Source organism: Microcaecilia unicolor, chromosome 1 (genome assembly GCF_901765095.1).
Source record: "Microcaecilia unicolor chromosome 1, aMicUni1.1, whole genome shotgun sequence".
NCBI classification, from domain to species: Eukaryota; Metazoa; Chordata; class Amphibia; order Gymnophiona; family Siphonopidae; genus Microcaecilia; species Microcaecilia unicolor.
Genome location: NC_044031.1, coordinates 466394323 through 466413114, shown reverse-complemented (window position 1 = coordinate 466413114; position 18792 = coordinate 466394323). Strand labels below are relative to the sequence as shown.

The 18792-nt window shown below is 39.7% G+C and overlaps 1 protein-coding gene and 1 long non-coding RNA gene across 4 annotated transcripts in view; one reads left to right on the top strand and one right to left on the bottom strand.

Annotated features, from left to right (window-relative positions):
• GATA6 (GATA binding protein 6) overlaps positions 1 to 11052 on the bottom strand; it is a 94391-nt gene extending 83339 nt beyond the window's left edge. The window contains exons 1-3 of one of the 3 annotated variants that reach the window (XM_030213446.1): positions 10931 to 11052; positions 8645 to 9527; positions 1016 to 1182 (exon numbers count right to left, since the gene is read on the bottom strand). In XM_030213446.1, coding sequence (XP_030069306.1) covers positions 1016 to 1182; positions 8645 to 9482 — 1005 coding nt within the window. In that variant the 5' untranslated portion in view covers positions 9483 to 9527; positions 10931 to 11052. Of the gene's footprint in view, positions 1 to 1015; positions 1183 to 8644; positions 9528 to 10615; positions 10677 to 10930 lie in introns of those variants that run through there. The other 2 variants (XM_030213442.1, XM_030213452.1) reach the window with 2 other exon arrangements.
• A 1086-nt stretch (positions 11053 to 12138) lies between these two features.
• LOC115460345 overlaps positions 12139 to 18792 on the top strand; it is a 35233-nt gene continuing 28579 nt past the window's right edge. Inside the window, exon 1 of the long non-coding RNA XR_003940467.1 lies at positions 12139 to 12452. This is a non-coding gene — a long non-coding RNA (uncharacterized LOC115460345). The remainder of the gene's footprint in view (positions 12453 to 18792) is intronic.

Sequence of the window (18792 nt, the reverse complement as noted above, 5' to 3'; positions counted from 1 at the left end):
GTGAAGCACACAACAGCGCCATTCTTCTGTGCCTTTTAAATATAAGCTTTTCACATTTTTTTTTCACTTTGAAGGCTTATATTTAAGCCCGGAAAATAGGTGCCAATGGTGGCTTTCACTTTCGGGTTTGCTCAGACTCGCACACAATTGCATCTTAGTACCAGCGCTTAGAAGCTTGCACAGGCTTCCTTCCATTTCCAAAAGAAATCAAAACCGGCAGATTTTAAAGTCAAATTCTAAAGAAATCCTCTCTTCAAATCCCCCCCTACGCCAGCTCCATGCTGGTGGTAGGTTTCCAGCGGTAAAAGCAAGGTTTGTTTGTGTGCTGTTCTCTGAGCATTGGGAGGGCAGAGCAAACGATCTCATTAACATCCGTTTGACTACATTTAAATACAATTTGAAGCCATCTTTGGTGTGTACATTGTTTCCTTCACTAAAGTCCTCTGAGCATTCTGTGCAGATTGACACCAGCGCTAGTCCAGCACTAAAGTAAATGGAGGAGTGGCCTAGTGGTTAAGGTGGTGGACTTTGGTCCTGGGGAACTGAGTTGATTCTCACTTCAGGCACAGGCAGCTCCTTGTGACTCTGGGCAAGTCACTTAACCCTCCATTGCCCCATGTAAGCCACATTGAGCCTGCCATGAGTGGGAAAGTGCGGGGTACAAATGTAACAAAAATAAAAAATAAAATAATCAGCTCTAAACGCTGGCAGTAGGTTCTGAGCATCGACCCCCAAGATATTTTTCTCTTTTGGGGAGGGGGAGGGGAGATGGTCAATACAAAACCAAAAATACAGAATAGAAAACCCAGTAGGGTGGAAAAGTGGGAAATCAGGGACTCTCCTGTAATAACCTGTGTGACAAGGGAACAGAGTCAAACTGGAAGGGAAGAGGAGGAGGAGGAGGAGGAGGAGGAGGAGGAGAAAAGACACTGTGTATCACCTCCTCCACTCCCCGGTGAGGACTAATTTGGGAGGGGGAAGAGGATCATCACATGGGGTCACCCCCAGCACTCACCACTCTCTTCGGGGGCTTGATGAGGGGTCTGCTCAGGCCGTTCATCTTGCTGTAAAGCCCACAGGCATTGCACAGGTAGTGGCCGGTGCCGTCCCGTCTCCACAACGGGGTCTGGATGGAGCCACAATTGACACATTCCCTGCTCTCTGACAGATCATCCAGCAAGTCTAGACAGTAGAACAAAAGCAAAGCAGTGACCTTCTAATAATGTCCTCACACACTGGCCTTTGGTGGCATAGCTATGGAGGACCCTTTTACCTCCCACCCGTTCAGGTCTTTCTATCCATCTTCAAATTACCAACCCAGTGCTCAGGCAGACACTTCACACATCCACAGATCACTGAACAGCCGGACCAGTGCTACTTGCTCCTCGTAGGTGGGACTCTACCCTTGTTGTGACTGCGTGTTATAACATTTTTCAAAGATCTGGTTTCAAGTCCACCTCACTTCCTGTCATGGCCTGATAGCCCATCCCCTTTCAGTTGGCCCTTCTGCTGTTGCCTGCTTTTCTCCAGTAACCCACACATGAAAAATCAGTTTATCAGTCAGAAAAAAAACCCCATAGCAGAAAAGATAGTGAATAATAATCGTTAGTTGCCATTCTACCAGCTGCTTTTCAACTTAGGTGTTTTGGGTTTTTTTTTTTAAATTGTGTCCAGCACTTAGGAATGCGGCTGATCTGATGCTGACAGATTTAAAAACCTTCAGAAATGTAGTTTTGTGTCTGTTGTATGTTAGAGTCTGTCATTTAAACTTGCTTAACTGTTCTTCCTCACTGGATCACCTATCCATCTTTATAATACTAGAGACAAAGAAGAGAGAGATTCAGGCCTTCACTCAGCGTAAATATATATATATTTTTTTTACTTTTCCCAAATATCTTAAACTTAACAGTATATAACATTTTTCAACTATATATTTTTTTGTAAAATAGATACAGAAATAGTTCACTCGTATGGGAATAAAAGTGAACAGGTTAAATTGAAAGCCTGATTGTTACTTAGCCTGACTAGTTTAGATTGTTTGACCACAAATATATACATCCTGCTAAGCCCTTATTAGTGTTTAATCTAAAGCGTTAGTTCCAGAGATAGGCTTCCATAACTTCCCTCTATTTTTAATTTTGTACCGTGAGTAGAAATATACTAAGATGGTAATTCATTGGTGTTGTTGAAATATTGTCATTCTAATCATATCTCCTCTATCAATCCTGGTTAGTACCACAATGAATACAGACAGTTCCATGTCTGCAAGAAGAAAAACCTAAATGGCGTCCTCCAATTTTGAAAAATCAAAAATTACATTTTGTTCTGAGCATTACTACTACTACTACTATTTAGCATTTCTATAGCGCTACAAGGCGTACGCAGCGCTGCACAAACATAGAAGAAAGACAGTCCCTGCTCAAAGAGCTTACAATCTAATAGACAAAAAAAAAAATAAAGTAAGCAAATCAAATCAATTAATGTGAACGGGAAGGAAGAGAGGAGGGTAGGTGGAGGCGAGTGGTTACAAGTGGTTATGAGTCAAAAGCAATGTTAAAGAGGTGGGCCTTCAGTCTAGATTTAAAGGTGGCCAAGGATGGGGTAAGACGTAGGGGCTCAGGAAGTTTATTCCAGGCGTAGGGTGCAGCGAGACAGAAGGCGCGAAGGAAAAGACTTCAATTCAGTAAAGAATATTAAACAAATGAAACCTCAACGGCCACAGGTGGTCTACATTGATAACCATTCATCAAAGCCTATAATCACTGTTTTCCCATTAAAGCACCAAAAAAGTAACAGTGAAAACAACTCCTACCAAGAGAGAAAACGCACTGTTATGAAAAAAGATGCTCTTAAATTATTAGAATAATATTAAAATTAACAATATCAGCAGAGAAAAAGAAAAGCGGCATAGAGAACATACAGTAGCTCAGCCTAAGTAGGGAAGTTATATGGGTGAGAGGAGAGAGACATTTTTGAATATCTGTTTTCCCTGTTCCAATGTGTATCCCTTTTTTTCTAACAAAAATTTCAATAAAATCTCTTTAAAAAACTAACAATATCAAAACTAACACTGTTCAATTAAAGCTGAAAAATATCATAGATATAAGTCCTCTGTCCACATAAAAAAAGCCATATCACTTAGCTTGGGAAGGTATTCTTCACCGGAATATTCCAGAAACAGGCTGAACCAACCCTGCTGTATTCTATATACAATTACTGTAGCACAAGGTCCATAATCCTGTTACATTTTTTGGTGCTTTAATTGGAAACCAGTTATTATAGCCTTTGATGAAAGGTCATCAATGTAGACCTTCTGTGGGAATTGAGGTTTCATTTGTTTAATGTTCTTTATTGAATTGAAGTCTCTTCCTTCAATGCTCGGAACAAAATATCATTTTTGGTTTTTCAGAGTGCTGAATGTTGTTCCTTACTCTTAAAATATTTGTCCTCCAATTTTGGCAAGAAATAAAGCCCAGCTTTTTGGAAGAATTACCAAGAAATTCTGGCGAACTTTGTAATGATGGGCGTTTCATAGCACGGCTGCTAAAGACATGTATGAGTTTTCTCATAATTATCTGCATATAAATATAATAATAAATAATTTGTATATGCAATTATAAAATTATCATAAGTTCCTTTTTCAAGTGAACCGGAAAAATCGGCAAAATGTGTGTGCCTGGTTAGAGCTGTTTTCTAAATGGAAGAAAAATGAATAATTAAAAAAAATTTGAAGACTGTGAAAGACATGCAGGATTAACCTGAAACAAGAAAGCTCTGCAGCTGGAGTAATAAATTACTGGCGTTCTGCTATGATCACTGATATTTACAGCGATTAAGAATCTTAAGTGAAAACTCCTGACGTCGGATCTCCTTCTGACCTTTTTAATTCATTTTGGCATGTGGCGTCACTGTTAAAAGCTAATGACAAAGAAACGTCTTTTTAAAGTCAGGTACTCGACCAAAGCAACAGCAAATGACGTAGACTTAACTAAAAAGAAGTAGTTAGAAAATGTTTTCTGCACCACCAGATCTGCGTCAGACTGCCAGTTTGGAAAACATTCTTTTAATTTTTATGAAAATTTAAAACTACACTACAGTCAAGCAGGATCTCAGTGTGGATCGTTTGCTGTAAAGATAACGACCTGGGAAATGAGGGAAGTGAAGCTGCCCTTCTTTCTCTGGAGAAAAAAAAAAGAGAAAAAAGAATCCAGTCTAATTCAGAGCAAATTATGAAAAAAAGGAGCTAAGAGTTTTTATTTTCCGTTTCTTCTGTCTCCCCCACCCCGTATCCATGTACAGATCTAGAAAATTAGGACATCGATGTATTCTGATTTTTTAAGCATTTGTATATAAAAATATTATTCTGCGTTAAGCTTTATTTTTTCCTTCAAAATTGATAAAGATATAAAGATTGAAAAGAAAGACAGAAGCTAGAATCTAAATGAGATGGAAGCCCTATAATTAACAACTCATGGTGAATGATTTGCCCGGAAAACAAGTTGTAAGGGTAAATGTAACAGTGAGCTATTAATAAGAATAATTAAAGATACGGGTCAAGATTTGTTACGTGTTCAAAACTAGTTGTGCATTTTCAACTAGAATCAGCACTTCAACCTGTATTGATCTAACTAGATACTTAAGGGCTTTCAATAATAAAAATGCTAAAAAAAAAAGTAATCATGTAAAAATAAACAGGAAAAGAAGAAATTTTGTGCTGTCAAACAACTTTATGTGTAGGGTTTTTGTTTGTTTGTTTTTGTTTTATAAGAACGATCATGTCGTCACAAACACCTTCAGGGAAGCCGTAAACATGAGTGGGCAGTTTTGAAAGATGCAATGTACTTGCAAGATTTATTCATCTTTACAGCTGTTTCTACTACAGAACATTTCCATCCTTGAAATATTTAAGATTTCAGGGCACTGAAAATATAGAAGTATTAGTGGAACTGTGCACCCAGCTCCTAATCCCCCGTTTATATTTCACCCAGTAATGACAAATTAAACTCAACAAAAGAAACATAAATAACTCCATAAAAGTTGAAAAACTCTCCACATTCTCCAATGAAGTTATAAATGTCTTAAACAAAAGGATAATACAATGAAATTACACTTTTCCAAAGATAGTTAAGTAGCATAAGCATTTGTTTTGGTTTCCCGCCTAATAAATTTAAAATAAATCATTGAACGGACCTGCTAATTCAGAAGGAATCTGTCTTGAAAGGACTGATGGGTCCCCCCCCCCCCAAAAAAAAGCATGTTTGCCATACACAGATCTCCATTTCTTTCTAGTACCGAGGAATACTATTAAAGTCCCCACTCCCCTGATTCTTTGCAGGTTCCAGTGATTTCAAAAATCTGCATTAAAAGTTAACTAGCACTGCCCAAGTATTATTTAAATCCTGATAAGGTCGGTTCCTTAATTTATAGTTTATTGACAACTGCCTGCATTGAAATGCCAGCAACACCTTTCCTACCCAGAAATTGTATGTATGTAGTCTAGGAAAATGTAAAAAGGTTTAGGATTTGGTTTTGTAGTGAAAATCCATAAATTGTTAACTGTTTAAAACAAATTAGGGATAAACTATATTTTCATACAATATGTTTACTTTCTTCATCAGTCTATGAGTTGAGCTCCAAATGGGAACCGGATTGCTCAGCCTAATTTTGTATACTCCAAAAATGTGTAAAAACATTCAAAATATCTTTTCAAATTAGGAGAATTATTAAGTGTCTGGTTCTCTTTTTTTTTTTCAGAGCAAAACTGTGGTGGTTCAGATTGTTAAATATTTTATTTCCGTCAAAAAGAGCATTCCAGCCTTGGGTATATAAACAGTGTTGAAGGATACAGTCACATAGATGTAAAACCAAATTGCTTACTATACAGCAACTTACAATGTGTGATCTTGACCCTTTTGCCAGCCTATGTATTCTTTATTCTGCAAATCATCAACAACAATGACATGGCGGCTCAGAACCAAAGAAGCCACCAGGGTTCAAATGTCACTGACGCTCTATGTGACCTTGGACAAGTCACTTCTCCACTGCCTCAGGTACAAACAGACTGCAAGCCCTCTGGGGATAGGAATATGTCCGCTCTGCCTTAAACTACTACCGAAAAAGCCTGAGCAGGGGGGGGGGGGGGGGGGCATCAGACATCGGGCAGTAACCTCTAGATTTAAACCCGTGTAGTGGAAATGAATCAGCGCTGCCTAAAGCCTGGTCTTGCCCTGGGACAGCCCTGGCAAAAGGCTCTGACCCTTGGCTCCTCCGCAAACTTTTCTCGCCCTCTCTTTCTCTCTCTCCTCTTATTCAGTGTATTTCTTCATTTTTCAATAAATGGGAGTTTTTTCCCCTGACATTAATTCTTCTACCGTGTATACATATGCCAGAGTAGCTTTATTTTCTGGTTGGAAGGTCTCTTTCACTGATTTATATTGTCTATATCAGACTAAGAAAGTCAATTTGATTCATTTTACAGAGTTTTCTTTGAAGTCCTCTCTTTTTTTCGAGAACTTCTTGTGTGCATGCTAATTTCAGATTAGATAAAGAACGGCACAAGTGCTACAGACTGCAAATACACTTTTATATTAATTTTAAATGGGCGCTCAAAGACAATTCATCCAAATACAGTGTATGTAAAAACTGGTGGGGGATAAATGAGGTGGAACTGAGAACCTTCTGATCTGGAAAAGTTCTTGACCTGGACATTTTCAGTTATAGTTCACAAAATAAAAAAAATAAAAAAATAAATCCTCAATGATAGACTTTACACCCCACAGAGAGATAGGTGCACCTTTGTTTCTGTATTGCAAAGCAAGTTGACGCCTTGTCCTAAGGAAAAGAATGATGTAAATACAAATTACTATTGCGGCACATTTCCTGTTTCTAATACATGATAGGAGCGATTCGAAAGTCGAAAATGATTTCCTTTTTCATCCCCGTCTGAATATTCACCATGGTTTGTGTAACCCTAGATGTGGTGCTGGCCTTTACCTTATGTTTCTCTATCTAGTCTATCACTGAACAATAGACCTCCCCTCACTATCTGTCGCTTAGTCAACATCAACAGAAGGTTAGGCTTAAAATAGCTGTAGCCTGTCATTAAAGGGACACTGCTAGGCCCGGGCTCATCACCCATCCCTAAGAAACGCAGGGGGCTGACTTCAGTTCATGTGGCAAAGAAAAGTCCTTCGCTGTGGCAAAGGGGAGTGCTTGCTTCTGCGTTTTATCATCCATAATAGAAAAGTTGATTCCTCCTGTGCTAAGATCTATCACTCAAGGACCTAAGATTTTTAAAAGACAGGTGGGATCCTACACTGAAGTATCCCCAGTTAAAATCTTAAAACTTCAAATCGTTATATAAAGCAATGTGGTTAATACGGCTGTATTTCAAAACAAGTGTATTCTTGTTAGAATTGAAAATTAATAAACATATTGAAGCATAAAGCAATGTGGTTGCCATGTCAGTCGACCAGCCACGTGTAAATAAGTTATAGGCCACATATCTGAATTGGATTGATTCTGTAGATTTGAGAGCATCTTGCCGGGGGGGGGGGGGGGGGGGGGGGGGGGGTTATGGCTCAGTTTTCATCGACCTAATTAAAAAAAAAAAAAAAAGCCTCCAAACCAATGTCTTGACCTTTTCTTCCTAAATAATCTTTTGGAAAATTTACCAAGGTTCATATTCTTTAAGAACCGTGAACCAACAAATAGCCGCCTGTGGTCAACGCTATGTGGAACATACTTCTTTCTCCGCAAAATGCGTTTCAGGTTGACATATGTCCTGGAAAGTTAAAATCTAGACCCACATCCAAATTATGTATCTTATTTTGCACTTGTTAAAGTCAATCGGTTATTTAAGCATAAATGTCCTGTACACTACAGTGACCTTTCAGACCCCTATAATAAAGGTTTATTCACAATCGGTTTTCTACCAGTTTGTGCTCAGGGCAGAACAATTAATTACTTGGGAGCATACGGTTCATAAAAAAATGGTTACTATTATCATTTGTAAAGTCCAGCTTGAACCTCTTTGGTATTAAATGTTCTTCCTACCGCTGTTTTTACCTACTACTGAGAGGGCACACATTCTCCCTAACCAATGAAAATATATTGATTTGATTGGTCAGCATTAAACTGAGTTCAAGACAGGTATCTTTCACTGTTCACAGATTCAAGGTCTGCCAGGCTTTCTATATACTTTCATATAGGCTGTATATTATTATTATTACTATTATTATTTATGACATTTATATCCTATATTATCCCAAACAAGTTTGAGTTCAATGTGGCTTACAATAAACAGTATAGGATACATAACAAAGAATAATGGTAAGAAAGTAATTTGTTGTAAGAATCCAATTTTACAATAGAATTTCATAAACATACTGGGATAGCTATGGATGTTTAACATTTAGAAAATCTATCATGAATGAGAAATTGTACATGAAGCAAAGAGAAAGTTAATAGTAAATAACCAATTCAGGTAATAATTAATTGTTTGAGATATGGTCGTTCTTTATGAGGGTTTGTTTGAATAGGAACGATTTGAGGATTTTGTGGAATCTAGTATATTCCTGTATATTTCTTGGATTATTCATTTAATTGTAGAAACTAAGAGCAGGCTGCAGTGAGGCCGGCTTACCTGCGCTGGGCCCTCGCATGGGTATGGAAGCAGCTCTGTTCTGGAGACTGTTGAGCATGGAGTTGTCAAAAGGTGCTGGAGGCCAGGCGGTTGTAAGCTGGGGTCCCATATACGATGTGTATGGACTAGGGTAAGATCCATTGAGAGACCTAGCCAGAGGATTATAGTGGTCTCTGGCGTTCACATTCAGACTGTTGCTGTAGCCCGCGTCTCTCGATGCCCCATTGGTCATAGGCGGGCTCGAAGAGTAGGGGAATCTGCTGGACGCATGGGGGCTGCTATTGCCGTAAGAATGACTTTCCGACACAGGCTGTGACCAGACAGGTTGAGAAGCCCCGCTGCTCGGGTGATAAGAGAGCATGGATCCAACCCTGGGAGAAGGTACGTAAACAGGGGAGCTTGCCGTGGAGTGCATGAAGCTGGTGGCAGATCCATCATAGGTGGCTGGTCCTCCTTGGCTTGCAGAGATGGCCAAGGTTGGATACATTTCCTCGGATGGGTCGCAGAAAGGACTCAGCTTGGAGCCTCTGCTGGATACGATCAGTTTGCTGGTTTGATCCAAATCGGTGAAAAGAAGGATGTCTTCCGAGTTGGGCGGGTTTGTGGAATGAAAAGGGCCAAACTGGAGGGGAGAGGTTGGTGAGCTGCCCTCTGCTGGACGCTGGTTCCCTACAATGTCAAGCCGAAGTGTCTTGGAAGAGTCCCGATCTCCCTGGGAGGAGGAGGAGGAGGGAGAGGAGGAACAGGAGCTGTCCTTGGCTGGGAAGGAGAAGAAGGCGCCTGGGCTGCCGGAAGGGAACCTCTGCACCACAAAGCAGCTGGCTTCATTCAGGTCCATCCAGGTCGTGGGCTGTCGAGAAATGACAGCAGACTGTCCTTCGTGCTATAGGGAGAAATCCCCCATACGCACACCCAGAAAATAAAGTAAAGAAAAAACAACATTAGCAAACCCACAGAAACAACTGTTCTGTTTTAAGAGACGGTTTAATTAGTTTGTATTAAGACTTATCTTAAGACAGGGAGCTTTAATCAGTGCTGTCTCCCCCCTCTTCTCTTTAAACGGACAATAGGAGACAACAGCAAAAGGTCATTAACAACCTTTGACTCAAGGGCCTAACAATGGGAGGTCTCGCCCAGCCTTCTCTTATCTATGCTAAACATTTATCAGACAACCCTGTCGGTAAGTCCGAAACAAAATCAGATCAACAGAGACCAAATTTAAACCTTTAACAGTACTTAGATTTTTTTTATGTGCTCCCGTTGTCATCGTTTATTAAACGTTTGGAGACGGATGAATTCATTGGGCCTATGGAATGTTTTTGTCCCCACGGATGATTCACTGGAATTAATTTTTTGATTAATAAAACCAGCCCTTACACTCCCGTAGTACAAATCCAATATTGCCTAAAGGTGCACCAGCACTGATTAAAGCCTCGCAAAACTTCTCCTGCTCACCTCCCCCCCTCCCCAACCCCAAAGGTTGATGTGAAAGTCACACATCACAAAACTTAACAGATCTGAACAGGGAGGGAGGGGGGGGGGGGGGGAAGTGTACCTTTCGGAGAAAGCTCGTGCCAGCCTGCACCATTTACCGAGGGCCTCCCAAAGTTTACATTCAGTTACAAGTCCAAACCACTGACTAACACACCTTGCAAATGGCATCAATCCACTATCAACATGATCAGCCCTGGGAGCTGAGGAGCACCTCGGCCCCTGGTAGGGTATACATACATCAACGCAGAACTGAAGAAAATGGGGGAAGGAGGAGGGAGACATTAAAAAAAAAAATAACCCATCACTTTCGTGAATATCAAACTGTTGTTTGTTGATCTTTTTTTCTCATACTCTAGCGAATGAAACTAAGAACAATGCAGAAATCAGATCCCGGGAAGGCAGCGAGTCTGCCTCGGAAACTTTGACAGCAAAAGGGGGGAGGGGGAGAGAGAGAGAGAAAAAACAAAACAAACAAACCTCAAAGCCGTGCTTTTCTTTTCCTATCAGTATCGCTCGAGTTCTGTCAGAGATAACCGCATTAAAATTATTAGCAGACACAGCAAGGAGTTTGCCATAGGCGCGCAACCCCGTCTCCCTGTCTCTGGTCTAAATGACTGCCAGATAAGGCTATCTGCGATAAGCGCTTCAAACGGGACCAAAGCCAAATCCTGCTTTCCTTTCTGTTTTAATTCCTGCTCCCCCCCCCCCCCCCCGGGAATCGCCTCACGGTTGACCGCCCATTTCAAGAGGAAAAGCAAAAAAGAAAACCAAGAAAGAGAGAAACACACACACCAGAATGTGAAAAAAAAATCCAACCTATTGCTTCTGCTGCTTTGCCATTGGGGCTTTGCTTGGTGGTTGCTGGCTTTAGATTCAGAAGAGAGAACTCCGGGGACTCGGCACGGCACAGGCTGCTAAAGCTGTAATGTGCTCAGAGGAGGTAGGAGGTGCCTCTTACACACAGCCCTGTTGCAAAGCAAAAAAAAGAAAAAGAAAAAAAAAAGACCCACCCTACCGCAGCTCCTGATTGGATTCATTGAGCCCTAAATAAACATGGATCTCCACAGGGGTGCCAGTCCTACCAGTCACAGCGGTCCTGTATATACCCACAGAGGGGACGAGAGAGAGAGAAAGAGGCAGGGAGGGAAGGAGGGGGGGGGGGGGGGGCCGAGGGACCGGCAGCAGCCACTCTCCGCATTAGTCGGCAAAGTACTCTTCAGTGGAAGAGAACTGTCCTACCTGAAAACAAGAGGTTCAGCCCCTATTTCCCTGCTAGTAAATCACTCGCATGAGCCAGCCCTTTACACAGACTCACACAATGCACGTCTGTAAGTGTATAATTAGAAAACAAGACCACAAAGTTTTGAAATACAAATTTCAGAAATCCTCAGTTTAAAAGGCACCATCATGCTATATTTTCACTTTAAACGTTCTAGGTCTAGGAGGTTTTGGATTTTAAAAAATAAATATCTACTTACAAATAGCAGGCATCTATCTGTGAAACAATTCGCATGTTTTTGACATAAGATTTATTGTAAAATACATTATGCTTAATTGCAGGCAATGCACTATACAACATGTATTTATGTATTTGTATTTGCAAGCCACATTGAACCTAAACATTGTTTGGGAAAATGCGGATATAAATGTCAAAATAAATACATCTTTATTTGAAGAACAGAACCTTTCTTGAAAGATCAACAGGCAGGTACTGTGGCTTACAAAAGAAAAGAAAAACCCGAAATCAACTCTATGAACATCAATTAATGTGATTCGATGTATGTTTTTTTTTTTTTATACATCTACCCAAATGTCTACCTAGTAGATAGCATCAGGTTATTTGGAAAAAATCCAAAGTAACAGAAGAGCAATCACCAAAAGTATTTGTCACTTTTGTGGGTGAACGGACAGCACTGAAAGCTGGGCCCTGCCTGGAGTTTTGGAACAGTTTCAGGTCAAGTCACAGCCTGGCCACAAACCCTTAAGTGGTGTCTCTTTTCCGAGCTGGACGGATGTCTTGCCGGTGTACAAGCTGAGATATTGGGGCCTTAGCAGTAAAATGACTGGAATTTAAAATAACGCGATCTCCCCCTTCCCTCAAGAGGTTATCAGCCGTATATCTGTCATCACCAGTATGTACAGAAAGAGATTTTTTTGTGTGGCATTTCTGGGATGAAGCATACTTGTGTCACCATCCCCACAGAGAACAGAAATCACTCCATTCGACGGGGGGGGGGGGGGGGGGGGTCGAACACAAGAGTCTAATACTCTAGATTTATCGTTTGCTGACTGAGACTCTCTTTTTCAGACAAAGGTGAGTGGAAAATGGAAATGTTGTTTCCATTACCGAGTGGAATATTGGGTGCAGCGAGTTATTCTGTTGTTTTAAAGGGGGGGGGGGGGATGGGGACAGAAACAAAAATACAGACTGAAAATGCAATTCCTGATTTTCCTCAGAAGACCGGGGTCATTTCATTTTAGTTATTATTTTATTTTTTTGTCATTGCTTGTTAAAAATCTATCACGGACGGTTTCTTTGTTTCACTTTTCATGAAATTTAAATACAGAACTTTTCTCTGAATTCTATACATCAAAGAAAATCATCAACAATTCGTTTCTGCGCCGTTTATCGTTGCTTTTCATATTTTTTTCAGCGAAATTTCTTTCACTTCCAGAACTTCAGACCCATTGTTATTTGTTATTATTGTTCAAGTCAAATTGAGAAGAAAAAAACAATGATTTGCCTTATTTCAATAATTTACTATAATTTATTTCATGGTACATTGACTGCAAAATGGGGAGAAAAACACCTTCACATTTATATTTTACTTTGTAGGTTTTCTTCAGTAAATCTACAACGAATTAGACAAATACCAACAACGCTTAAAGGCATATATACTAAGGCCGTCAGTAAGTCACAGAAAAACTAACTCGATCTGTCCCCTTCTGCCCTATTCTTACAGCTTTTATTGCTAATTTGGATTTTAGCATGTGTTCTTAGAGTACATAGGTATACATACATATATCACATGGCCGGTAGATATCTTACTAAGGGTTTGTGCCATGTTATAATGTGTATGTATATAATTGGCCGTATGAATTAGATTAATTTTAATAGTTTACTGAAACTTCGCGATTTATATATGGGGCACACACATAGTTTACCTATTTTTATATACTTTATAGGGGTGTGTGTAATATAAAAATCGTATTATATACATATGCTTTCAGAACTACATAACTTATCCCACAGTACGTCTATCCAGTAATGAAGGAAAGGGGAGGCTCCCTTCGCCCATTGCACTGGTGGAAGTTAGAAGTAGCTCGGAGGGGGTCTGCAGCAGGCTCTGCCAGGGAGATGCAAGCACGCAGAAGCAGGGGTCTCGTTTGACCTGCATTTTACCTCCAGATTCCCAAACTTTGTCAGCACTGATTAGCTATCTGTTTACTTAATAGGCAAACCACAAACAAGACAAAAATGGTATTTGATTTTTTTTTTTTTTTTTTTACCAATGGCCAGCATTGAGACAAGACTGCTTTCCGAGGTACCTTTATTTCTGTCTGATGTCAGACCACTCACTAATTTGTCTGGGTCGGTAATTTAATTCCCACTTCTTCACGATTGCCTTTGGTGTGATTTAGCGGAGTGACGAATTTTGCATTTTTTTTTTCTCTCTCTCATTAAAGAAACCAGAAGGGAATGCTCCGGCGCGGACACCAATTAGATCTGGAATCGTTTGGTTCCTGTATCTCCAAAATTGTCGTATTTAAGAAACTGATTCGTATGGGATTTGGGGGGAGGGGGGAGATTAAACACTGTGGATAAAAATAAGCATTCAAAGGTGCTTGTCAGTTATTTAATAAAACGAATTCCACTATTTTTATTAAGTGTAATTAAAACGAATAAGCAACTAAATCTATTTTTTCATATATATATATTTGTGTGAATGTGTTTGCATCTATCATTTACCAGCTAGTTATTTTACATTTAGGGTTTCATTTTTAATTATTTTAATTTTCCATTTATTATTCCATCTTGAAATCCCTGGATAAGGCGCTAATTATTTTTCAAATTGTAAGCTCATTTATTAAATGTTACAGCTTTAATAGGATCAATGGGATGTACTGAATCCCATTTTTTCCTTAGCCTGACATCCATAGTGCAAGGAAAGATATAACACTGTGCCTTCAGTCCTACAAATGTGCAATACGCTTTATTCTCGTTTTATATTTGGAATTAATATAGCCCCTTTTTAAAAAAATTCAATGAAAAACTAACACTTTTTTTTCAATTTTAATAGAAAGACTCCAGTTGAAATACTACATGCCTAACCCAGAGTAGTTTATGCTTGATATTACCTGTTACAGGGGAAAATGTATTAATTTTATGCAGAAAATTATGTGCTCCTTTTCTGTAGCTAAGCAGAGAGAGAGAGAGAGAGAGTCTTTGAATTATAATTCTGTTCCCCATTTGTCCAGCAAATGGTTATCTTCTATTCCTCCATTTGTCCAGCAAATAATTCTATTCTTTCATTATTTATTTCTGCATGCATACAAAAATCAAGTGTAACATTTTTTTGTTTGGTTGTTTTTTTGAAACCGACAGTAGCTGCTACACAGAATATATGGAACGTGGGCTCTGCCTGCCCTTAGAATAAGCAGCAAAGGTCACCCACATGGCAGCTTTAATAAAAAAAAAAAAAAAAAAAAGGGGGGCGCAGGACATTCTTCTGCGTGCTATGTTTATGTAACTTCATGTACTTTATACATTGCTGACGAGTTAAGGCCAGACAGATAAGACTGGCAGTTGCTACAGTCTCCTGGTGTGGTTTTTCCTGCTGTCTTTTACAAGCGCGGCGGTGTTGCTATCAAGGTCACACAATGTTATTAAGTTATTTCCATTCCTTGCATGACTGTTGTTTCACTATACTAAAGCGGCTTGGAACTGCACACATATTTCACAAATGTGATGTGGAAGGAATTTCTATAGCTTTAGTCTTACACTTTGCCTGAATTTATGGTCCACAGTTGTAAAGTATAAACAGTACCCATCAATGGTTTACGGTTGTTTATTGCAGCTGATGGATTCCTGTATTATTATTAATTCTAACTTCATAACTTCTAGAATTATAAAGTATTACTATGACGTTTGAGTCACCCATTAACAGGCACATGTCCATATGGAATTAAGTTCCTCCACACTTCTGCAGCCGTGGTGAGGTTAAAACTTCATACAAATTCTGGCACCGCGGGATGGGTTTTAACATTCTGGGGGTTATTTAGCAAATAGGGGTTATTCATGTTGTCCTTAGCACTAAATGGCCCTGTTCTGAACAGGCAGGGAAAACAGGAATGTATGATCTGGTGCTACACAATGCAGCACATGAATTTATGATCTAGCGCTACATGAATACAACACAGGGCAGATCAGGTGCTATGAAAAAATGTTTCCTAACACCGTCAAAAAAGTGCCGGCATCTGTCTAAAACCCCAAAGCAGGAAAGATGTCAGCAAATGTATTTTTCCCCCAGCGGAAAGGTCTGGCACAAGTCTACTTAATCATCTTGATATGGACAGTTTTTGTAAGGTAAACATCAGAGTTTGAAACGAAAATAAAGTTCAATAACTTAATCGGGGTCTTTTACTGCTGGACCTATTTTATCCCTATGGGCCCAAATGCAGATAGTAAAACTCTCTTCGGCCACGGAGACGCCTTTGTTCTGCACCGGCACTAAATCTGAGGCTCTTTGGCAGAGCTAAACGTTTCCTAAATAACATTATGCAAGACGTACTGCTTGCTGTGCCCTGCTTTACAGATCTATTAAATATGTGCTCTACTTCAATCCATTATTCCATCAATATTTCTTTCAAACACAGTCCTGCTGTATTCAGAAAACAGTGTGTTCTTAAAGGATCTATCAGATCAGCGCACCTTCCCCTAATAAAGCTAAATGAGCCTAGCATATATCTAAAGGGGTGTAAGGCAATCCTCATGGATCCTTAAATGTATTATATCCAACTTCCCCCCCCCCTCCCCTTTTTTTTCTTATTTTCTTTTATCAATTATAAATAGTATTTAACTTCTTCAGCTTATTGCACATAGCATTTCATAATATAGTAAATTACTTAGCTTTCAGCTTTCAATTTCACGATCATATTGCTGGAGACCAGATGTCAACCGACACAGATCCATGTTTCAGGTTACAAGACGCTGTTTCAAGGTAGTCTCCGCGCATATGATCGTGAAATTGAAAGCTGAAAGCTAAGTAATTTAGTATATTATGAAATGCTATGTGCAATAAGCTGAAGGAGTTAAATACTATTTATAATTGATAAAAAAAAATAAGAAAAAAAGGGGGGAAGTTGGATATAATACATTTAAGGATCGATGAGGATTGGGTTACACCCCTTTAGATATATGCTAGGCTCATTTAGCCTTATTAGGGGAAGGTGCGCTGATCTGATAGATCCTTTAAGAACACATTGTTTTCTGAATACAGTGGACTGTGTTTGAAAGAAATATTGATGGAATAATGGATTGAAGTAGAGCACATATTTAATAGATTGATTGTGAGCTCCTTTCTGTATAAATAATTTGGTGCTTATTAACTATCTGCTTTACAGATCGGCATTTATTAAATCTTCCCCCTCCTTCTTATGCCTAATATTTAAAGAAGGTGCAAGGCCAGCAGTCACCAGTTCCAGTCTAAGCTCAGTATTAACTCAGCTAAAGGTAACAAAAGAGTTAGCTAAGTAGTAACTTTTCATAAATGAGCCCTTTTTGTTCTTAAATATTATGCTCAAAAATATGAACTCTAGTAAGACACCAAAGATACTTTATTAGTGAGATGTTTCTTTAATCCAACTTTCCTAAAGGTCACAGACAACCTGGAAAGAAAAAAATAGGTGTGAATGAATGCCTCCGAGGAATCACCTGCAAAAAAGTTGGGAAAAAAGCTTAAAGCTTTCATTTCCCTACTTTATATATGGTGGCATTTGAAACAAAGAAGTATTTGAATCCTTTTAATTTCTTTCCTTTCATTGAAACTTTTGCAACCTAAAGGTCTGCCAATCATCTCAATTGATTAAACTGCTTAGCTGGACCACTCTGATTAGAGCTGTAACAGTTTATGATTTTTGTTTTTGTCCATCCTGATAGACTGTTATCAGTTTTCTTTTTTTTTTTTGTATCCTCAATTGATGGAGTTGGCAGGTTATAAATCCATTATAGCATAACATCACATAAACATTTTGACTCCCTAACAGGTCCATCCTAATATATCCCAATGCACTGTGAATTATCTAGGAGGCTGTGACAGTGACAGGAGTCTTTCCTGCTCCAGAGAGGCAGAGGCAGTCACGAATCTCAGCAGCAGCAGCAGCAATCTCATAAAAGAGTTCTTCAGCTCTTTGTTGCATCACAACATTCCATTGTCTTCAGCTCTTCCTTTCTTATCAGACATTTCTAAGACTGTAGCCTCTTCTGTATTGACTTCTACATGTGAGACTCGGTTACTGACCCTGCTCAGCGCTACCCTAGTGCTACTGCTATCGCATGTGGTACTGCGCTAGGATGAGCATGTTCTGCACTGGATGACTGCATGATCCTGAATGGAAAGGTGGGGGCTTGATGGCAACTGCCACAGTGCTGTTTCTTCCACACCTACCCATAAGCAATTGGTTGTGATCAAAATACTCATGTGTTGTTCTTACATACATGTTGTGCTTGCCCCACCTTCTTAGGCATAATACAATGACAGCTCAAGGCAAATGCTTTCAAGTCTGGCACTATTGATCCCTGGCATTAAATAGTGCCAGAGTCCAGGTGTCTTTCCCAGATGTCACATTTCCCCAAACAAGGTGGCCGATGCTTAAAATGACTATTTATTTATTGTTTGCATTTGTATCCCACATTTTCCCACCTCTTTGCGGGCTCAGTGTGGCTTACAATAAGATAAGAATAATGAAAGTACATTTGTTACAACTTGGTTATGGGTTATATTGTACAAGTTATGCGAGATAACCAGCGGTTATCACAGGGTTTGTGTGCAGAGTGCTCAAATGGTTTCAGCAAGGGTATTAACTTGTGCTGAAACCATTACCACGGACCTACCGCATTAAAATGCATGTTAATGCAGTCATTATGCACCCCACGGCCATGCTCAAAAAAAGAGAAGGGCAGGGAAGGAGAAGGGATTTGATATACCGCCTTTCTTTGGTTACAATCAAAGTGGTTTACATATTATATACAGGTATTAAAAGTTTCTCACATGCATGTAATATGGGGAACTTTTTGCCAGGTCTGGAGCAGGATAGAAGGGTTGGTTGAGAGGATCATCTTGTCCCAGACTGTTTACTGCACTGGACCCAGCCTTTCCTCCCTCTCCCTGAGTTGATCCCCCCTTTCTCTAATATATAAAAAGAATGTATCCTGGTGGTCTAATGGCCTCCTCCTGAGCAGACTCACCGTCCCCTAATTAAAAAAAAATGCCCTGGTGGTCAAGTGGCTCCCTGGCCCCCTCCCCCAGTCACAAATGTCCTTTTAGTCTTGTGGAAGCCCACTTCTGATCCCATAACTCGTATGAGGCAAAAGCGAGTGAAGACTGTGCCATGAACCTTTGAACATTGGTCCCCAAGATATGGCATCATCCAAG